Source organism: Erinaceus europaeus, chromosome 10 (assembly GCF_950295315.1).
Source record: "Erinaceus europaeus chromosome 10, mEriEur2.1, whole genome shotgun sequence".
In the NCBI taxonomy this organism is placed as follows: domain Eukaryota; kingdom Metazoa; phylum Chordata; class Mammalia; order Eulipotyphla; family Erinaceidae; genus Erinaceus; species Erinaceus europaeus.
In genome coordinates this window covers 78,822,381-78,841,435 of record NC_080171.1, presented here as the reverse complement: position 1 = coordinate 78,841,435, position 19,055 = coordinate 78,822,381, and the positions used below count along the sequence as shown (strand labels likewise).

Genomic DNA, 19,055 nt, shown 5'->3' with positions numbered 1-19,055 from the left:
CAGGCTGTTTGTGCTTTCTTGTTTCCTAATGTGTGCTTGTATGTCTATGAACTTCCTTCTCAGTACTGCCTTAGCTGTGACCTAATATTTTGATAGCTGTATCTTCATTTTCAACTCTTGAACTCTTGAAGCATTTTGATTTCTTCCTTTCTTTCCTCTTTGACCCAGTAGTTGTTAAGGAGTGTACTGTTGAGCTTCCACATTTTGGGACTATTACTAATCTTTTGTTGATTGTTAAGTGTTAGTTTAATTCCACTGTGGTCTGAGAAGATGCTTGGGATGATTTCAATGCTCTTGAATTTGCTGATGCAGTCTTTGTGGCCTAACATATGATCTGTCCTTGAGAATGACCCATGTGGACTTGAGTAAAATGTGTATTCCAGTTTCTTGGGATGTATGACTCTGAAAATGTCCAACAGTTCTAGTTTATCTATCTCCTCATTTAGCTCCCTTATGTCTTTATTGATTTTCTGCCTGGATGATCTGTCAAGTTGAGAGAGTGGGGTGTTTAAGTCCCCTACTATGACTGTGTTGCTGTTAATATATTACTGTAGCTCTTTCAGTAGACATTTGATATATTTAGATGGCTTCTCATTGAGTGCATAGATGTTAATAATTGTTAGGTCCTCTTGATTGACTGATCCTCTGAGCATTAAGTAGTGTCCATTCCTATCTTTTTTAATCTTATCTATTTTAAAGTCTATCGTGTCAGTTATGAGAATAGCTGTTCCTGCCCCTTTTTTGTGGGCCATTGGCTTGTATGATAGTTTTCCATCCTTTCACTTTGAGTCTGTGTTTGTCTTGTTGAGTTAGGTGGGTTTCCTGTCGACAATATATTGTTGGGCTGTGTTTTCTGATCCATCTTCCTACACTGTGTCTTTTAATAGGTGAATTCAGGCCATTGACATTTATTGATATCAAAGATTGAAGATATTTTAATGCCATTCTTGTAGAGTTTTAGAGTGTTCTGATATATGGCATATTTATTTCTGATATGGTCTATTTATAGAAGACCTTTCAGAACTTCTTTAAGGGCAGGCTTGGTGATAGTTGATTCCTTCAGCTGTTGCTTGTTTGAGAAGGTCTTTATGCCTCCATCTAGTCTGAATGACAGTCTAGCAGGATACAGTATTCTTGGTTGACAGCCTTTCTCATTGAATACTCGATAGATATCTTGCCATTCTCTTTTGGCCTGTAGTGTCTGTGTGGAGAAGTCTGCTGCTAACCTTATGGGATTTCCTCTGTAGGTGACTCTTTGTTTTTCTCTTGGAGCCTTCAGGATCTTTTTTTTTTTAATATTTATTCCTTTTGTTGCCCTTGTTATTTTATTGTTGTAGTTGTTGTTATTGATGTCATTGTTGTTGGATAGGACAGAGAGAAATAGAGAGAGGAGGGGAAGACAGAAAGGGGGAGAGAAAGATAGACACATGCAGACCTGCTTCACCGCTTGTGAAGTGACTCCCCTGCAAGTGAGGATCCGGGGGCTTGACCAGGATTCTTCCGCCAGTCCTTGTGTTTTGTGCCACCTGTGCTTAACCCACTGCGCCAGCGCCCAACTCCCAGGATCCTTTCTTTATCCTTATTCCTTTCCATTCTAAATTTGATGTGTCTTGGTGTCTTTAAGTCTGGGTTAATTCTGTTTGGGAACCTCTTGGGCTTCTTGAACCTTTATGTCTTTGATATTGTCTAAACTAGAGAAATTTTCAGCTATTATGACCTCAAGAATGCTTTCTTCTTCTCCCTCTCTTTCTTCCTTTGGTAAGCCAATAATGCATATATTGTTTCTTTTGAATTCATCCCATAGGTCTCTGTTATTTTTTTCAGTATCTCTTAATCTCTTTTTCAGATCTCTTACTTCTTTTTTGGTTGTCTCTAATTCATCCTCTGTCTTCTTAATTCTGTCTTCAGCCTCATTGATTCTATTCTCTCTCCCCTCTACTGTTTGCTCTAGTTCATCAATTTTGTTACCCTGTTCTGATACTGTTTTAGCTTGTTCAGCTAGTTGTATTCGTAGCTCAGCTATTTCAGCTTTCAGTTCTCTAATAACCTTGAGATATTTTGTGTTTTCTTGCAGAGTCTCATTTGTTGTTTCTGTTCTTGATGACAATTCTTTCAAACCCTTTACTCACTCCTGTGATCATTTCCTTAACTGGTGTTTCGATGTTGACCTCATCATTTTGTGCTTAATCCTTTGGGGGGCTTTTTAGCTGAACTCTTGTCCTGGTTCATTTATCCAATATTTCCTCTTGTTGGTTTAACCATTTTATATATTACATTATGAGTTCCCTCTCTCAGTACTTTTCAAATGACTGATCACTCTTATCTGGATTGACTTGTGTCTAAGTAAGGTACTTAAAGAGTTCACAGTTGTGGAAATTAACAGTTGTTTCAATATTATTTCAATCCCTGATTTGGAGCTCAGTGGCTTAAAAGCCTCTTTTGTTCTTTTTCTTCCCTGTAGGCTATGGGAGCCTGAGGGCTTTTAAACTATAAATAGGCTTCTTAGCTTAATCCCTCACTCCTGACCAAGAGATAAAGCAGGGTGTGGCAGAGATAATCCAGTGGTTATGCAAAGAGACTTTCACAGCCCCACTGTTATGCCACTAAGGTATAGGCCTTCTCCTGAGTTTCCTGGTTAGTTCTATGTCCCCTGGTGTCAGTCCAGGGCCTCCCTGCCGCTGCTCCAGATTCTGAAGGCAGTAGCAATTGAGACTCAGAGTTGCATTTGGTGAGTCTCCGGGGAGTCCTCTCCTCCCTTCAGCTGTCCCCTTGTTGGTGGAACAGACTAGAGGTAGTGTCTCAACTAATAAACTGCCGGACTATTACCAGCCACTTAATCTCTCCTTAGGCTCCTCTCTGTCCACCAGCCACATGTGTTTGCACTCACTGGTGATTTAGTGGGTTCCTGAAGTCATTCTAGTCCTGTCTTATTGCGGTCCCAGGTAGTCTCCTTTCTAGGACTTTGTTTTTTAACCCACTTTATTGGGAAGTTAATGGTTCACAGTACTGTTGATAACACATAGGTACAACCTCTCATCTCCCCGTGATAGGTGTCTGCAAGACACTCTCATCCCCAATCCAGGTCATTTTCCCCCATCCTGCACTAGGACCCCAGTACCCTTCCATCCTCTCCCTTTTCCCTCTTCACCTGAATCCCCTGCTGTAGTGCAGTACACTACACCCAATCCAAGTTTCACATTGTTTTCCTTTTCATTCAGGACTTTGATTTTTAATAATAATAAGAAAAAAATCATCTTTTTGAAAGTAGTGATATTTTCTAGAACCAGGGTTGGGCTGGCTAGGACAAAGATCCATCCAGCAGAGGGAGCCCAGTGCACGCTGGCACTTCAGCCCCCACAGCCAGTGCCTGGGGCAGATCTTGACCCAGGAGGACCTCACATAGGAATGTCCATCTCTTCCAGATGGAGAGGTGCCTGGCCCCACCGTTTTGACAGTGCCTGTTGAAGAGGAAAAAGCAGAGATCTCACTGGGAGAGGTCAGCAGACCCCAGCTTTCCATCGCCCATCTTTCTTTAGTCAGTGGTCCTGACCCCTGACCCCAAGGGGTTCTTCCACTGGACCAGAGCCAGACTAGAACCTGACTAGGCTTGTCTGACCACTGGGGAGTACAGTCTGCCATCTAAGCTGGCACCAGGGAACCACAGTCCCACATAAAATCTGGTACGGGGGGGGGGGGGGTCGGGCAGTGGCGCAGTGGGTTAAGTGCAAGTTGCGCAAAAGTGCAAGGATTGGCGTAAGGATCTCGGTTCGAGCCCTCGGCTCCCCACCTGCAGGGGAGTCGCTTCACAGGTGGTGAAGCAGGTCTGCAGGTGTCTATCTTTCTCTCCCCCTCTCTGTCTTCCCCTCCTCTCTCCATTTCTCTCTGTCCTATCCAACAATGAACAACATCAACAATGGCAATAATAATAACCACAACGAGGCTACAACAACAAGGGCAACAAAAAGGGGAAAAAATGGCCTCCAGGAGCGGTGGATTCATGGTGCAGGCACCGAGCCCAGCAATAACCCTGGAGGAAAAAAAAAAAAGCAAAAAAAAAGCTGGTACCCGGGGGTCGGGCTGTAGTGCAGTGGGTTAAGCGCACATGGCACAAAGCACAAGGACCAGCTTAAGGACCCTGGTTCAAGCCCTGGCTCCCCACCTCAGGGTAGTCACTTCACAGGCGGTGAAGCAGGTCTCAGGTGTCTATCTTTCTCTCCTCTTCTTTGTCTTCCCCTCCTCTCTCCATTTCTCTCTGTCCTATCCAACAACGACAACAACAATAAAACAAGGGCAACAAAAGGGAAAATAAATTTAAAAATAAAAAAAAAAAAGAAGCTGGTAACCAACACAAGGAGAAGAATGATTGTCGGGCATTCTTGGCTGTGCATGTGTGCGTTCATGTGTGTGCAGAATGTGCAGTCCATGGTGGGCACAGTGGGAGCCCCTCATGTCCCACTGGCATCTCTCTTGCTGTACAGATAACAGAGGGTGAGGTCGCCCCCTTCTCCTCCATCAAAGTGCCCATCATATTCACGCCCATCACCCCAGGATCAGTCCACACCAGGTTCAAGGTGGTGTTTAAGAACCAGCAGTGCCCAACAGTAAGTATCCTGCAGCCTCATGTACTGGACCACAACACAGAGCCTCCCTGGGCTGGGTATCCTCGCCCTCGCTCCCTCCCCACAAGGCTCTGTAGGGGAACTCTGCTGCCCACGCTTGACAGGTGGGGGTGTGGAGGGGCGATCCCAGAACCAGCACCCATGAACACACATGTGCATATAAGGTGGTGCTTGGACCCACTCAGTCTTCATTCCTAGGTGCCTTTTTTTTTTTTAAATAAGATAGAAACTAAGAGGAGGAGAAGATAGAGAGGGAGAGGGGGCCGGACAGTAGCGTAGCGGGTTAAGCACACAAAGCAAGAAGCCAAGAGCTGGTGCAAGGATCCCGGTTTGAGCCCCCCCACACTCCCTACCTTCAGGGGGGTCACTTCACAAGTGGTGAAGCAGGTCTGTAGGTGTCTATCTTTCTCTCCCCCTCTCTATCTTCTCCTCCTCTCTGGATTTCTCTCTGTCCTATCCAACAACAATAACAGCAATGACAATAATAACAACAACAATAACTATAAACACCAAGGACAACAAAAGGGGGGGAAATGGCCTCCAGGAGCAGTAGATTTGTAGTGCAGGCACTAAGCCCCAGCAATAACCCTGGAGGCAAAAAAAAAAAAAAAAAAGATAGAGAGGGAGAAAGATAGACACCTCAGACCTGCTTCACCACTTATGAAGCAACATACCCACCCCCCCCACAGGTGGGGAGCCAGGCACTCAAACTTTGCACAGGTCCTTGTGCTTAGTACTATGTGTGCTTAATCCAGTGCTCCGCTACCCAGCCCCCTCTTTTTTGCCTTCAGATAGAGGCAGAGACACAGAGAGGGGGAGACAGAAAGAGAGACATTACCCCACTGCCCTGTGCTTGTGAGACTTCTCCTTTGGGTAGGGCTCCCATCTGGTGGCTGGGGGCGGAAATGGGGTCCTCACACTTGGTGAAGTTTGCACTGTACAAAAACTCTGCTTTCTCTTCCATCAGCAATCTCTCCCCTTTCCATCCCTCATAATCCCAAGTGAATCTCTTTTTTCACATGGAAGGAAGAAAACACTCCATAATCACTGCTACCCTCAGCTAGATGCCCTCCTCCAACACTTCTTTTTGACCAAATTAAAATGCAACTTGGGAGCCCTTGTATTTGCACTATCTTGTCCTCCTCCTCATTAATTATTAGCATTTCCCCCAATGTGCCCTGCCCCACCAGCACAACACCCACATTTTGTCATGTGTATGCTGTGCCTGTGCTCCCTTTTAATTACCTCCTCTTCTCCAGGCACCCTCTGCTGCCAGATAGGAATGACTCTACAGGGGTTGGTGTTGAGGAATAGGATGATTCTTTAGATCAGGGCCCAAGGTGCCATCAATCCTAAGTATCTCTAAAATAGCACAAGGGTTCATGTGCCAAAGAACTGGCTACTAACTACACAGTGGTCCCCAGTGTTCCACACTGCCATGCAGTCCCCCACAATCCCCACAGTCCCCCAACACTGTCCCACAGTGCCCTATTGAACCCCACATCACCCTGTAATACCCCCACAGGGCTCTGATAAACCTGCACCTGGTTTCTTGTATAATCTAAGTATCCCCCGCACCACAGACTGTGGGAAGGGAAGCAGCCACCTCTTCAATGTCCCTATCTAGTCCTGGAGGCTGCTTTCTTTATGGCAGGGTCTCCACCCATCACAGGGTGCTGGCAGAAGGCATGCAGAGTCCAAAATTCACTGCTGTAGTGTTAGCACAATGACCCCTGTCCAGCTTCCTCCAGGTATATGCCCCAGCACCAGGGCTCTGACCTACCAGGGGCCTGCCCAGTCCAATGGGAGCTGAAGGGCACACACACACACACACCCGAAACCTTCCCTCCACTTACCCTTCGCAGCTCCCAATGTCCAGGATTCAGGATTTCTCTGGGAGACGATAGTGGCTTGGTCCAAGAGAAAGAGTCCCTACTCTCTTTCCTGGTCTCTCCCAGACTCTGTGCTTCTGTTCCCTGTTAGTTCTGTGGGCCAGGACAGGTATACTGGGCAGTGTTTTAGGACAATGTGGGGTGCAGGGGGACTTCAGGGCAGTTTTGATGCTTCAACCTTCTATTGGAGTACCATGAGGTAGTAAGTGACAATGTGGGTTTCCCTGGGCTATAGAGTCTTGTGGATCTGTCAGTGCAGGGTACCAGGGAGCACTGTGAAAGTTATGTGATCTTCTGTAATAAAGAGTTTATTTTTTTAATATTTTATTTATCTTAATGAAAGAAACAGAAAAATCAGAGCACTGCTCAAGCTCTGGCTTATGGTGGTGCTGGGGATTGAACCTGGGACCTCAAAGCCTCAGTCATGAAAGTTTTACAGAACTATTATCCATATCCCCAGCCCTGTAATAAAAGTTTATTTTAAAGATTGTGGAAGGGATAGGAGGAGAGAGAGACAGAGACAGAGAGGGAACTAGACATCACTCGTACATGTGCTGCCTGGGATCAAAATTGGGCCTCATGTTTGAGAGTCCAGTACTTTATGCTTTGTACCTCCTCCCACACTACAAAAAAGGTGTCAAATACTTGAAGCTGTGTGATGAGTACATGACATTCATTACACCATTCTACTTCTGTTGTTTTGTTTTCTTTTACCTCCCGGGTTATCACTGGGGCTCAGTGCCTGCACTACAAATCCACTGCTCCTGGCGGCCATCTTTTTTCCATTATTGTTGTTGTTGTTGTTGCTGCTGCTGCTGCTGTTGGATATGACAGAGAGAAATTGAGAAGGGAGGAGTACACAGGGGGAGAGAAAGATAGACATCTGCAGACCTGCTTCACACCTTCAGGTGGGGAGCTGGGGCTCAAACCTGGATCCTTGCACAGGTCCTTGCTCTCTGCACTTTGGGTGCTTAACCTGGTGTGCTACTGCCCAGCCCCCACCATTCTACATTTTTATGTATGACTTTTATTTAATCATGAAGGGAGCTTTTTAAGGTAGGACATAGCTCCCCTGGCAGAATGTATAGCTGACTAGACATGAAGCCCTCGGTTGTGAACCACAGCACTGGAAGGAGCCCCCCAGATGGTAGGACTGTACTGTGGTGTCTCTCCCTCTCTCTGCCCTTCTCTATGATGTGAAAAGAACAGAACTCTAAAGGCAACCAATGGTGATAATCTGTAACCATGGCAGAAGCCTGGCCCCACCATGGAGCCTGCACTAGCACTGCCTGGGGAGACACTCCTGACTTGCATGTCTCTGTTCAGCTGTATTTTGGTGCCACTGGCGTCGCTATTGATGTGCCAGTCTGGGTGCCAAAGCCCAACGTGGACCTCAAGATCTGCATGTATGATCGCCTGTACCAGGACTCCATCCTTGTCCACACACGGTGAGTCCTGGTCCAGGAGAGTTGTGACTGTGGAGATTATGGGGTGCCCTGGGTGCTGGCCAACCCCCTAAACTGGTCACAGGAGACAGGGGAGAACCAGAATTACAGAAATCTGGGAAGACACAGCACTGCTGGTGGGCAATGAGGTGGGGGCAAAGCCAGGGACCTGGGAGCAGTGTTTCCAGAAACTGACAATGACAGGAGCCTCCAGAGGGTATGCTCTACCCACTTTGGAATGCCATACCCCAGGACTAAGCCTTGCTTCTTGGCCAGTTTTGTCTTAGGTTCTGTTTATGGTTTGTTGTCTAGCAGCCAAAAAGCTGAATGGGCATATTTGCTTTGTGATGCTTTTTTCCCCCCAAATATATATATATTTTTATTTTGAATGGAGACAGAGAAGTTGAGAGGTAAGGGGGAAGATTCAGAGGGAGAGAGAGAGGGAGACGGAGAGGGAGAGAGAGAGAGAGAGAGACCTGCTACACTGCTCCACCACTTATGAAGCTTCCCCCCCTTGCAGGGACTTAAACCCTGATCCTTAAAGTATTGTGTGCACTCAACTAGTTGTGTCACTGCCCAGCCCCTGTGCAGAACCTGAAGCTTCTTGGAAGTGCAGCAGGCATGTGGCCACAGCAGCGGGACTATGAGGGAAAGGTTAGCACTCTCACAGCTGCTGTCCTGTATCCCTTGGTGCATCAGGTCAAAAGTGGCTCTGCGCCTGAAGCTGGAAGTGTGCAAGGAGCTCAGAGACCACATCGAGCTCTTGCCGGAGACAGGCTACATCCAGGCCCTGTCGTCCTATTCTGTGCAGCTCAAGTTCAAGCCTCGGTAAGCACCAGAGACTGCCTTCCTCTCAGACATGAGCTCTCCCTTCTTTGGATTTTCGTCTGGTATTTCTTTAACAATGGGAACTTCTTTTCCTTTTGTTTTTTATTAAGATTTAAATTGGGGGGAATCGGGGTGGTAGGTAGCGCAGCAGGTTAAGCACAAGTGGCGCAAAGCACAAGGAACAGTTAGGATCCCAGTTCAAGCCCTCGGCTCCACACCTGCGGGGAGTCGCTTCACAGGCATTGAAGCAGGTCTGCAGGTGTCTCTCTGTCTCCCCTTTCTCTCTCAGTTTCTCTCCGTCTCTATCCAATAACAAATTTAAAAATCTTAAATAAAAATTAAATTTGGGAGTCCAATGGTAGCACAATGGGTTAACTGAAGGTGGCACAAAGCGCAAGGACCGATGTAAGGATCCTGGTTCAAGCCCTGGGTTCCCCACCTGCAGGGGAGTTGCTTCACAGGCGGTGAAGCAGGTCTGCAGGTGTCTACCTTTCTCTCCCCCTCTGTCTCCCCTCCTCTCTCCATTTCTCTCTGTCCTATCCAAAAACAAGGACATCAATAACAGGAACAATAATAACAATAAAACAACAAGGGCAACAAAAAGGAATAAATAAATAAATATTTTTAAAATAAAATTTTAAAATTTAAATTTTTTAACTTGTTTTTATAAGCTACTTTTTTTTTCCTCCAGGGTTATCACTGGGGATGCCTATACCACTTTGTTGCCATTGTTGCTGTTGTTATTGTTGTTGTTGTTGATAGGACAGAGTGAAATCAAGAGAGGAGGGGAAGACCGAGAAGGAGAGATACAATCAACAATATTTATACCCCTTTCCTATATTAGGGAGCTACTCTCTTTCCTGATCCAGCTTTCTGGTCCTTCTTCCAGTCATGACATCATCTCCCCAGACAATAATTAGGATCCACCTGCATATCAGATTTCAGGCTCATGGAAAAACAAACAAACAAAAACTAGTGTAGCCACAGGCCCTTTGGAATATAACTAAAACATGCCTGCTAGCTATCTACAAAATGGAGAAAAAAAAACCCCAACTCTTTATCTGAATTATTCCAGCCTTTAGGTCCATGATTGGTCAACAATTTGTTTGGCTTTGTATGTTTTTGTTTGTTTTGTTTTGTTTTATATTTATTTGTTTGTTTTCCCTTTTGTTGCCCTTGTTGTTTTTCATTGGTGTTGTAGTTGTTGTTATTGATATCATTGTTGTTAGATAGGACAGTGAGAAATGGAGAGAGGGGGAGAGAAAGACACCTGCAGACCTGCTTCACCGCCTGTGAAGTGATTCCCCTGCAGGTGGGGAGCCGGGGGCTCGAACGGGGACCTTTATGCCAGTTCTGGCTTTGTATGTTAACTCTCTTTTCAACCACCAGGTTCCAGATGCTAGCATGATGCCGACCAGACTTCCCTGGACAGACAACCCCAGAGCCCTTCCCCACTAGGAAAAGAGAGAGGCAGGCTGGGAGTACAGATCGACCTATCAATGCCCATGTTCTGTGGGGAAGCAATTACAGAAGCCAGACCTTCCACCTTCTGCATCCCACAATGATCTTGGGTCCATACTCCTAGAGGGTTAAAGAATAGGAAAGCTATCAGGGGAGGGGATGGGATACGGAGTTGTGGTGGGAATTGTATGGAATTGTACCCTTCTTAATGTATGGTTTAATCATTGTTTCCTTTTTATAAATAAAAAATTTTAAAAAGAGGGGGGGATAAAGACACCTGCAGACCTGTTTCACCGCTTGTGATGTGACACCCCCCCCTTGCAGGTGGGGAGACAGGGGCTCCAACCGGGATCCTTATGCTGGTCCATGCGCTTAGCGCTATGTGTACTTATCCCACTGCGCTACCGCCCCGCCCCACCATTTCTTTTCTTTTTTTAATATTTTATTTATTTATTTATTTATTAATGAGAAGGATAGGAGGAGGGAAGGACAGAGAGGGGGAGAGAGAGGGAGAGGGAGAGGGAGAGGGAGAGGGAGAGAACCAGATAAATCATTCTGGTACATGTGCTTCCTGAGCTCGAACTCAAGACCATGCTTGAGAGTTCAGTATCATATCCACTGCACCACATCCCAGACCACCGCCATTTCTTTTTTTGTGATTAGTAGTTATTTGCTGCAAAATTCCAGCAACCACACCACACCCACCACCAAAATTCTTTTTTTTTTAATTTTTATTTATAAAAAGGAACACTGGTGGGGGGTCAGGCGGTAGCGCAGTAGGTTAAGCGCACATGGTGCAAAACGCAAGGACTGATATAAGGATCCTGGTTCAAGCCCCCAGCCCCCCCTGCAGGGGAGTCACTTCACAGGTGGTGAAGCAGGTCTGCAGGTGTCTGTCTTTCTCTCGCCCTCTCTGTCTTCCCCTCCTCTTTCAATTTCTCTCTGTCCTATCCAACAACCATATCCATAACAACAATAATAAAAATAACCACAACAACGATAAAAAATAAATAAATAACAGGGAGTTGGGTGGTAGCACAGCGGGCTAAGCACTCATGGCGCAAAGCACAAGGACCGGCAAGGACCAGCGTGAGGATCCCGGTTCGAGCCCCCGGCTCCCCACCTGGAGGGGAGTCACTTCACAGGCGGTGAAGCAGGTCTGCAAGTGTCTTTCTCTCCCCCTCTCTGTCTTCCCCTTCTCTCTCCATTTCTCTCTGTCCTAACAATGATGACATCAATAACAACAAAAATAATAACTATAACAACAATGAAAAACAAGAGCAACAAAGGGAAAAAATAAATATAAAAGAAAATATTTTTTAAAAAGGTTGAGATATTCAGTTTTCCCCTCTCATATTAAGTAGTGATTTATATGACTACAAATGAATAGGAGAGTACATAAACAACATTCCCACCACCAAAAACTGTGTCCCATCCCATCCTCCCCCACCCCCCCAACCCCTACCGATTAAGCTGAACATCCACCCTGAACCCAGAGATTTTTTACTTTGGTGCCCTACTTCACCACCAAAATTCTGTACCCCCAGTCTCCCCATGATAACCAACCTCATTATTAGAAAGCCTTAGAGATAATTTATTTACTTTTGGTATTTTCTTTCTTTCTCTCTTTTTTACAAGATCACATGTTTAAGTTGTCTATATTCCACATGTGTTAAACCATCTGGTAATTGTCTTTCACCTCTTTGCTTATTTTGCTAAGTATAATCACCTCAAATTCCTGACTGCAGAGTAGTATTCCACAGATTATATACCCCATAACTTCTTTTATTAGTATATTTATTTATTTTATTGCCACTAGGATTATCACTGGAGCTCGGTGCTGGCTCAACAAATCCACCACTCCCAGAAGCCATCTTTTTCTTTCTATTTTACTTGACAGGACAGAGAGAAATTGAGAGGGGAAGAGTAGAGAGAGAAGGGTAGATAGAGAAAGAGAGACACCTGCAGGCCTGCTTCACTGCTCGTGAAACATCCCCCTACAGGTGGGGCACCGGGACTTGAACCCAGGTTCTTGTACATGATAATATGTGTGCTTAACCAGGTGTGCCACTGCCTGGCCCCTATTTACTTTATTGTATTTTTATTTTTTATTATATTTTTTATTTGGGGGTTAATGATTTACAGCATATTTGTCTATATATGTGTAAGGTTTCCCAGTTCTGTGTAACTGGTGTCTGCTACATATTCTTTTTTTTAAAATATTTATTTATTTATTTATTCCCTTTTGTTGCCCTTGTTGTTTTATTGTTGTAGTTATTATTGTTGTTGTCGTTGATGGATAGGACAGAGAGAAATGGAGAGAGGAGGGGAAGACAGAGAGGAGGAGAGAAAGATAGACACCTGCAGACCTGCTTCACCGCCTGTGAAGTGACTCCCCTACAGGTGGGGAGCCGGGGTTCGAACCGGGATCCTTATGCCGGTCCTTGTGCTTTGCGCCACCTGCGCTTAACCCGCTGCGCTACAGCCCGACTCCCATATTCTACATATTCTTATCCCCCCATCAAGGACGCCAAGCCACCTCTGCCCCCTAGACTCCTTATTCTATTCCTCCCCAGTGTCCCCTACTTTGGTGCAGTATATTTATTTTTTTTTAATAATTTATTTCTTTATTGGGGAATTAATGTTTTACATTCAACAGTAAATACAATAGTTTGTACATGCATAACATTCCCCAGATTCCCATTTAACAACACAACCCCCACTATGTCATTCATCATCTTTCATGGACCTGTATTCTCCCCACCCACCCACCCACCCCCGAGTCTTTTACTTTGGTGTAATACTCCAATTCCATTTCAGGTTCGACTTGTATTTTCTTTTCTAATCTTGTTTTTCAACTTCGGCCTGAGAGTGAGATCATCCCATATTCATCCTTCTGTTTCTGACTTATTTCACTCAACATGATTTTTTCAAGGTCCATCCAAGATCGGCTGAAAACGGTAAAATCACCATTTTTTTACAGCTGAGTAGTATTCCATTGTGTATATATACCACAACTTGCTCAGCCACTCATCTGCTGCTGGACACCTGGGTTGCTTCCAGGTTTTGGCTATTACAAATTGTGCTGCCAAGAACATACGTGTACACAGATCTTTTTGGATGGATGTGTTGGGTTCCTTAGGATATATCCCCAGGAGTAGAATTGCAGGGTCATAGCGTAGGTCCATTTCTAGCCTTCTGAGAGTTCTCCAGACTGTTCTCCACAGAGGTTGGGCCAATTTACATTCCCACCAGCAGTGCAGGAGGGTTCCTTTGACCCCATACCCTTTCCAGCATTTGCTGCTGTTACCTTTTCTGATGTATGACATTCTTCCAGGAGTGAAGTGATATCTCATTGTTGTCTTGATTTGCATTTCTCTGACAATCAGAGACTTGGAGCACTTTTTTATGTGTTTCTCGGCCTTTTGGATCTCTTCTGTGGTGAATATTCTGTCCAAGTCCTCCCCCCATTTTTGGATGGGGTTATTTGTTCTCTTGTTGTTGAGTCTGGCAAGCTCTTTATATATGTTGGTTATTAAACTCTTATCTGATGTATGGCATGTAAAGATCTTCTCCCATTCTGTGAGGGGTCTCTTGGTTTGGGTAGTGGTTTCTTTTGCTGTGAAGAAGCTTTTTAATTTGATGTAGTCCCATAGGTTTATACTTGCCTTAGTCTTCCTTGTAATTGGATTCGTTTCATTGAAAATGTCTTTAAAATTTATGCGGAAAAAAGTTCTGCCAATATTTTTCTCTAAGTATCTGATAGGTTCTGGTCTAACATCCAAGTCCTTGATCCACTTGGAATTTACTTTTGTATTTGGTGAAATACAGTGATTCAGTTTCATTCTTCTCCATGTTTCAACCCATTGTTTCCAACACCATTTGTTGAAGAGACTCTGCTTTCCCCATGTAATAGTCTGGGCCCCTTTGTCAAAGATTAGATGTCCATAGGTATGGGGCCTCATTTCTGGGCTCTCAGTTCTATTCCACTGGTCAGTGTGTCTGTTCATGTTCCAGTACCAAGCAGTTTTGATGACAATGGCCCTATAATACAGTTTGAAATCTGGGAGTGTGATGCCTCTGGTTCTGTTCTTTTTTCTCAAGATTGTTTTGGCAATTCTAGGTCTTTTCTGGTTCCAGATGAACATTTGTAGCATTTTGTTGGTATGCATGAGACCCCTTCTGCTTCATTTGGTTTAAATCCCCCCTGCTTAACACTATTCTATTTACATAACCACTTCATTCTATTTATATAACCGCTGTTAACAAGCACCTCCCTCCAGGGCATTGGTTCAATCCCCACTGTTTCATGATATGTTTTTGCTCCACCCCCCTCCTTGTCACACCCTGATCCTCTCCTTGTCACACACTGATTGTCACCAGTCACTTTTCTCTCCACCCTCTCTATGTCACACCCTGTTTCCACCCTACTTGGCAAGTATATATAAAGACAGCATTGTGAGTTTTACAGTACTGTACTTTGAGTTTAGCTTAGCTCATCTTAGATTGTGCTGCGTCCTGCATGAATAAAGAGATACTGCCTACAGCTCAACCATGAATCCCTGGTCGTCTGTTACCCGCCCGTGAAGCTAGCCCGGCAAAAACAACATAACCCGGCGAAAACAACATATGGCGCCTGAACAGGGACTGAAATAAGCCCTGAAACATGGACCGGCATCAACGTGGGACCCTACCCACCCATCGTCCAGATAAGTAAACTTGGCTACCCATCCACCATGGGTTGCCTTTCTACTTATGAAGAGGTTTGTCAAAGCCTCTACTGTTTCATCATGAGATAGTTAGTCTGTCTCTGGAACATTTTACTCTGGGCTACATTTCGGTTCCCTGACCGGGAACTTTGGTTTCTTATGACCGGGATCATAGAGCTTGGGAGATGCACGGAGATTTCTCCTTGGACTTTCTGGATTCCCTCTCCCATGTTTCCTGAGGAAAAGGACTACATTTTGCTCCGGGCCACAATTTGGTTCTTTATGACTGTGATCATAGAACTTGGGATATGCATGGGGATTTCCCCTGGGACTTTCTGGACTTCTTCTCGAATGTTTCCCATGGAGAAGGACTACTCTAATTTGAGGAGCATTCTCGAGTACCCTGGCAGTTCCCAAGTATGGAGACACGTGGTTAGTTCTACTCTCCTGATTGGATTCTTTCTTCGATGGGAAGACGCTTTTAAAAATGGGTGCCTGAAGCAATCCAGCAGGAACAGTCAGAAACACCCTAAATGGAATTTCGAGGACCTTTTTGGACTAGGTCGCCCTCCGGGGATTCTTAATCCTACATGGTGAGATCTTGATAATCTGGTTCAAGTTGCGTTTCATAAGAGAATGATTTGAATGACTGAATTTTTGTTTGACATTGACTTAAAAAAAAATGCTGGACGCAGCCATGATTTCTAGAGACATCCAGAAACAATCCAAAAATTGTTTTTTCCCTCCTTTGATTTCTCTTTTACGTCTTGACATGAATCTGAAACGTTTAATCCTGAAAACTGTATGAGTTATGGGTGGGGCAGATAGTGCAATGATTATGTTAATTATTCTCATGCCTGAGGCTTTTAATTGTGGTTCTTCTGTTTACCTTTCCACATTGTATTGAGTTTAAACTGTTTAAACAACCTTAAAATCATACTAGAAACGACTTCCAATTATAATGGAGTTATCAATTGTAGTAAACTTCTAATCTGCTACAAGTTTTGTTTGACAAGTAAGTGAATTTCAGCTGTCAAGTCTTCACATGAAAAAGCATCTACTCAAATGGAATTCCTGGAAATCCATTTGGATCCGGTTCTCTGACATCGCCCCCGGAAACCAATGATGAAACCTGGCACGACATGAAGAAACAGATTCACAGACTCCAAAGCTCACTCTCTACAGAAAAGCAGAATTCTGGTGGCCGACATTCCCCATCGAGACAGACGTGCAGCGTTTCATCCTTTGACATTTTCGTCTGTGGTCAGCTACTTTGGACTGACAACTCCATCGGACTTACTGGTACACACAGCTGTGTTTCTCAAAGACTAACTTCAGCCAATTGCCTTGAGACTTTATAGACCATGTCCCCTCGCCTGCAGGCTCTGTCCCAGAGGCAGAAAACTCCCCCTCCTTATTAGGTTATGCCCACAGAGGCATGAAGCGCCCCAAGAGGCAAGAGATGCCCACAGAGGCAAGAATCGCCCTTTGAGGCAAGAGATGCCCCCAGAGGCATGAAGCACTCCCAGAGGCAAGAAATGCCCTTTCGCCTGCTAGGCCTTGCCCTTTGAGGCAAGAAAAGCTCCACTAGTTATTGCTGCTCGCCTATTTTGTTTTCCATGTCATATGCCAGTTCTTTTGAAAACGCCTGTACAATATACATTTCTGTTCACCCCGCAATGGCCATTAGTTAAAAAGAAAGGGGGAATTGTTGGTATGCATGAGACCCCTTCTGTTTCATTTGGTTTAAATCCCCCCTGCTTAACACTATTCTATTTACATAACCACTTCATTCTATTTATATAACCGCTGTTAACAAGCACCTCCCTCCAGGGCATTGGTTCAATCCCCACTGTTTCATGATATGTTTTTGCTCCACCCCCCTCCTTGTCACACCCTGATCCTCTCCTTGTCACACACTGATTGTCACCAGTCACTTTTCTCTCCACCCTCTCTATGTCACACCCTGTTTCCACCCTACTTGGCAAGTATATATAAAGACAGCATTGTGAGTTTTACAGTACTGTACTTTGAGTTTAGCTTAGCTCATCTTAGATTGTGCTGCGTCCTGCATGAATAAAGAGATACTGCCTACAGCTCAACCATGAATCCCTGGTTGTCTGTTACCCACCCGTGAAGCTAGCCCGGCGAAAACAACATAACCCGGCGAAAACAACAGCATTTGTTCTATTCTCCTAAAAAATGTGCTTGGGATCTTGATGGGGATAGCATTAAATTTGTAGATGGCTCTGGGTAATATATTCATTTTGATGATGTTAATTCTACCAACCCATGAACAAGGAATATCTTTCCACTTCTTTGTGTCTTTTTCAATTTCTTTGAGTAGTGACTCATAATTTTCAGTATACAAGTCTTTCACTTCTTTGGTTAGGTTTACTACTAGATATTTTATTGTTTTTGTTGCTATAGAAAAAGGAACTGATTTCTGGATTTCAATTTCTTCTAACTTAGTGTTTGCATAGAGGAATGCCACTGACTTTTGAATGTTAATTTTATAGCCTGACACATTACTGTATTGCCTGATGATTTCCAAAAGCTTCTTGCTAGATTCCTTAGGTTTTTCCATGTATACTATCATGTCATCTGCAAATAAGGAGAGTTTGACTTCTTCTCTTCCAATCTGTATTCCTTTAATTCCTTGCTCCTGCCTGATTGCTATGGCAAGAACTTCCAACACTATGTTGAATAGTAATGGTGATAGTGGGCAGCCCTGTCTAGTACCTGATCTGAGGGGAAATGCTTCCAGTTTTTCACCATTGAGTATGATGTTGGCTGTAGGTTTGCTATATATAGACTCCACTATCTTCAGGAATTTTCCATCTATTCCCATTTTTTGTAGTGTTTTGATCATAAAGGGATGTTGTATTTTGTCAAAGGCTTTCTCTGCATCTATTGATATGACCATGTGGTTTTTGGTCTTGCTTTTGTTGATGTGGTGGATCACATTGATTGATTTACGTATATTAAACCAACCTTGCATGCCTGGGATAAACCCCACTTGGTCATGATGAACAATCTTTTTGATATACTGCTGTATCCCGTTGGCTAGAATTTTGTTCAATATTTTCGCATCTATGTTCATCAGAGATATTGGTCTGTAGTTTTCTTTTTTGGTTGTGTCCCTGTCTGCTTTTGGTATCAGGGTGATGTTGGCTTCATAGAAGCTGGCAGGGAGTATTCCAGTGTCTTCAATCTTCTGGAAGACTTTTAAAAGTAGAGGTATTAGTTCTTCTTTGAAAGTTTTGTAGAATTCATTTGTAAAACCATCTGGTCCAGGACTTTTATTTTTGGGAAGATTTTTGATAACTGTTTCAATTTCATTAGCTGTGATGGGCCTGTTCATGTTATCCACTTCCTCTTTACTTAGTTTTGGAAGTTGGTAGGTATCTAGGAAATCATTCATTTCTTCCAGGTTCTCTAGCAGCTTGGTGGCATATAGTTTTTCATAGAAGCCTTGCATGATATGTTGAATTTCTGCAGTGTCTGTTGTGATATCTCCTCTTTCATTTACTATCCGATTTATTTGGGTCTTCTCCCTTTTTTGTTTTGTGAGTCTGGCTAAAGGTTTGACGATTTTGTTTACTCTTTCAAAGAACCAACATTTACTTTCATTGATCTTTTGTATGGTTTTCCTATTCTCAATGTTATTTATTTCTGCCCTAACTTTAGTGATTTCTGTCCTTCTGGTTGCTTTAGGATTCCTTTGTTGTTCTTCTTCTAGGTCTTTAAGATGTGCAATCAGGCTGTTTATTTGTGCCTTTTCTTGTTTCCTAATGTGTGCTTGTATAGCTATGAACTTCCCTCTTAGGACTGCTTTAGCTGTGTCCCAAATATTTTTATAGCTTGTGTCTTCATTTTCATTGAACTCTCGAAACATTTTTATTTCTTCCTTGATTTCCTCTTTGACCCAGAAGTTGTTAAGAAGTGTACTGTTGAGCTTCCACATTTTGGGACTGTTACTAATCTTTTGTTGATTGTTAAATGTTAGTTTAATTCCACTGTGGTCTGAGAAGATGCTTGGGATGATTTCAGTACTCTTGAATTGGCTGATGCTGTCTTTGTGGCCTAACATATGGTCTG

The 19,055-nt window shown here is 44.0% G+C and overlaps 2 protein-coding genes across 5 annotated transcripts in view; one reads left to right on the top strand and one right to left on the bottom strand.

Moving 5' to 3' along the window:
• Window positions 1-19,055, bottom strand: part of GABRD (gamma-aminobutyric acid type A receptor subunit delta) — a 110,677-nt gene that overhangs the window by 67,115 nt on the left and 24,507 nt on the right. The window lies entirely within an intron of this gene.
• Window positions 1-19,055, top strand: part of CFAP74 (cilia and flagella associated protein 74) — a 79,945-nt gene that overhangs the window by 37,566 nt on the left and 23,324 nt on the right. For all 4 annotated transcript variants that reach the window (XM_060199884.1, XM_060199882.1, XM_060199883.1 and 1 more), the window contains 4 exons: window positions 3,423-3,496; window positions 4,479-4,601; window positions 7,838-7,959; window positions 8,656-8,784. In XM_060199884.1, the coding sequence (XP_060055867.1) occupies window positions 3,423-3,496; window positions 4,479-4,601; window positions 7,838-7,959; window positions 8,656-8,784 (448 nt within the window). The remainder of the gene's footprint in view (window positions 1-3,422; window positions 3,497-4,478; window positions 4,602-7,837; window positions 7,960-8,655; window positions 8,785-19,055) is intronic.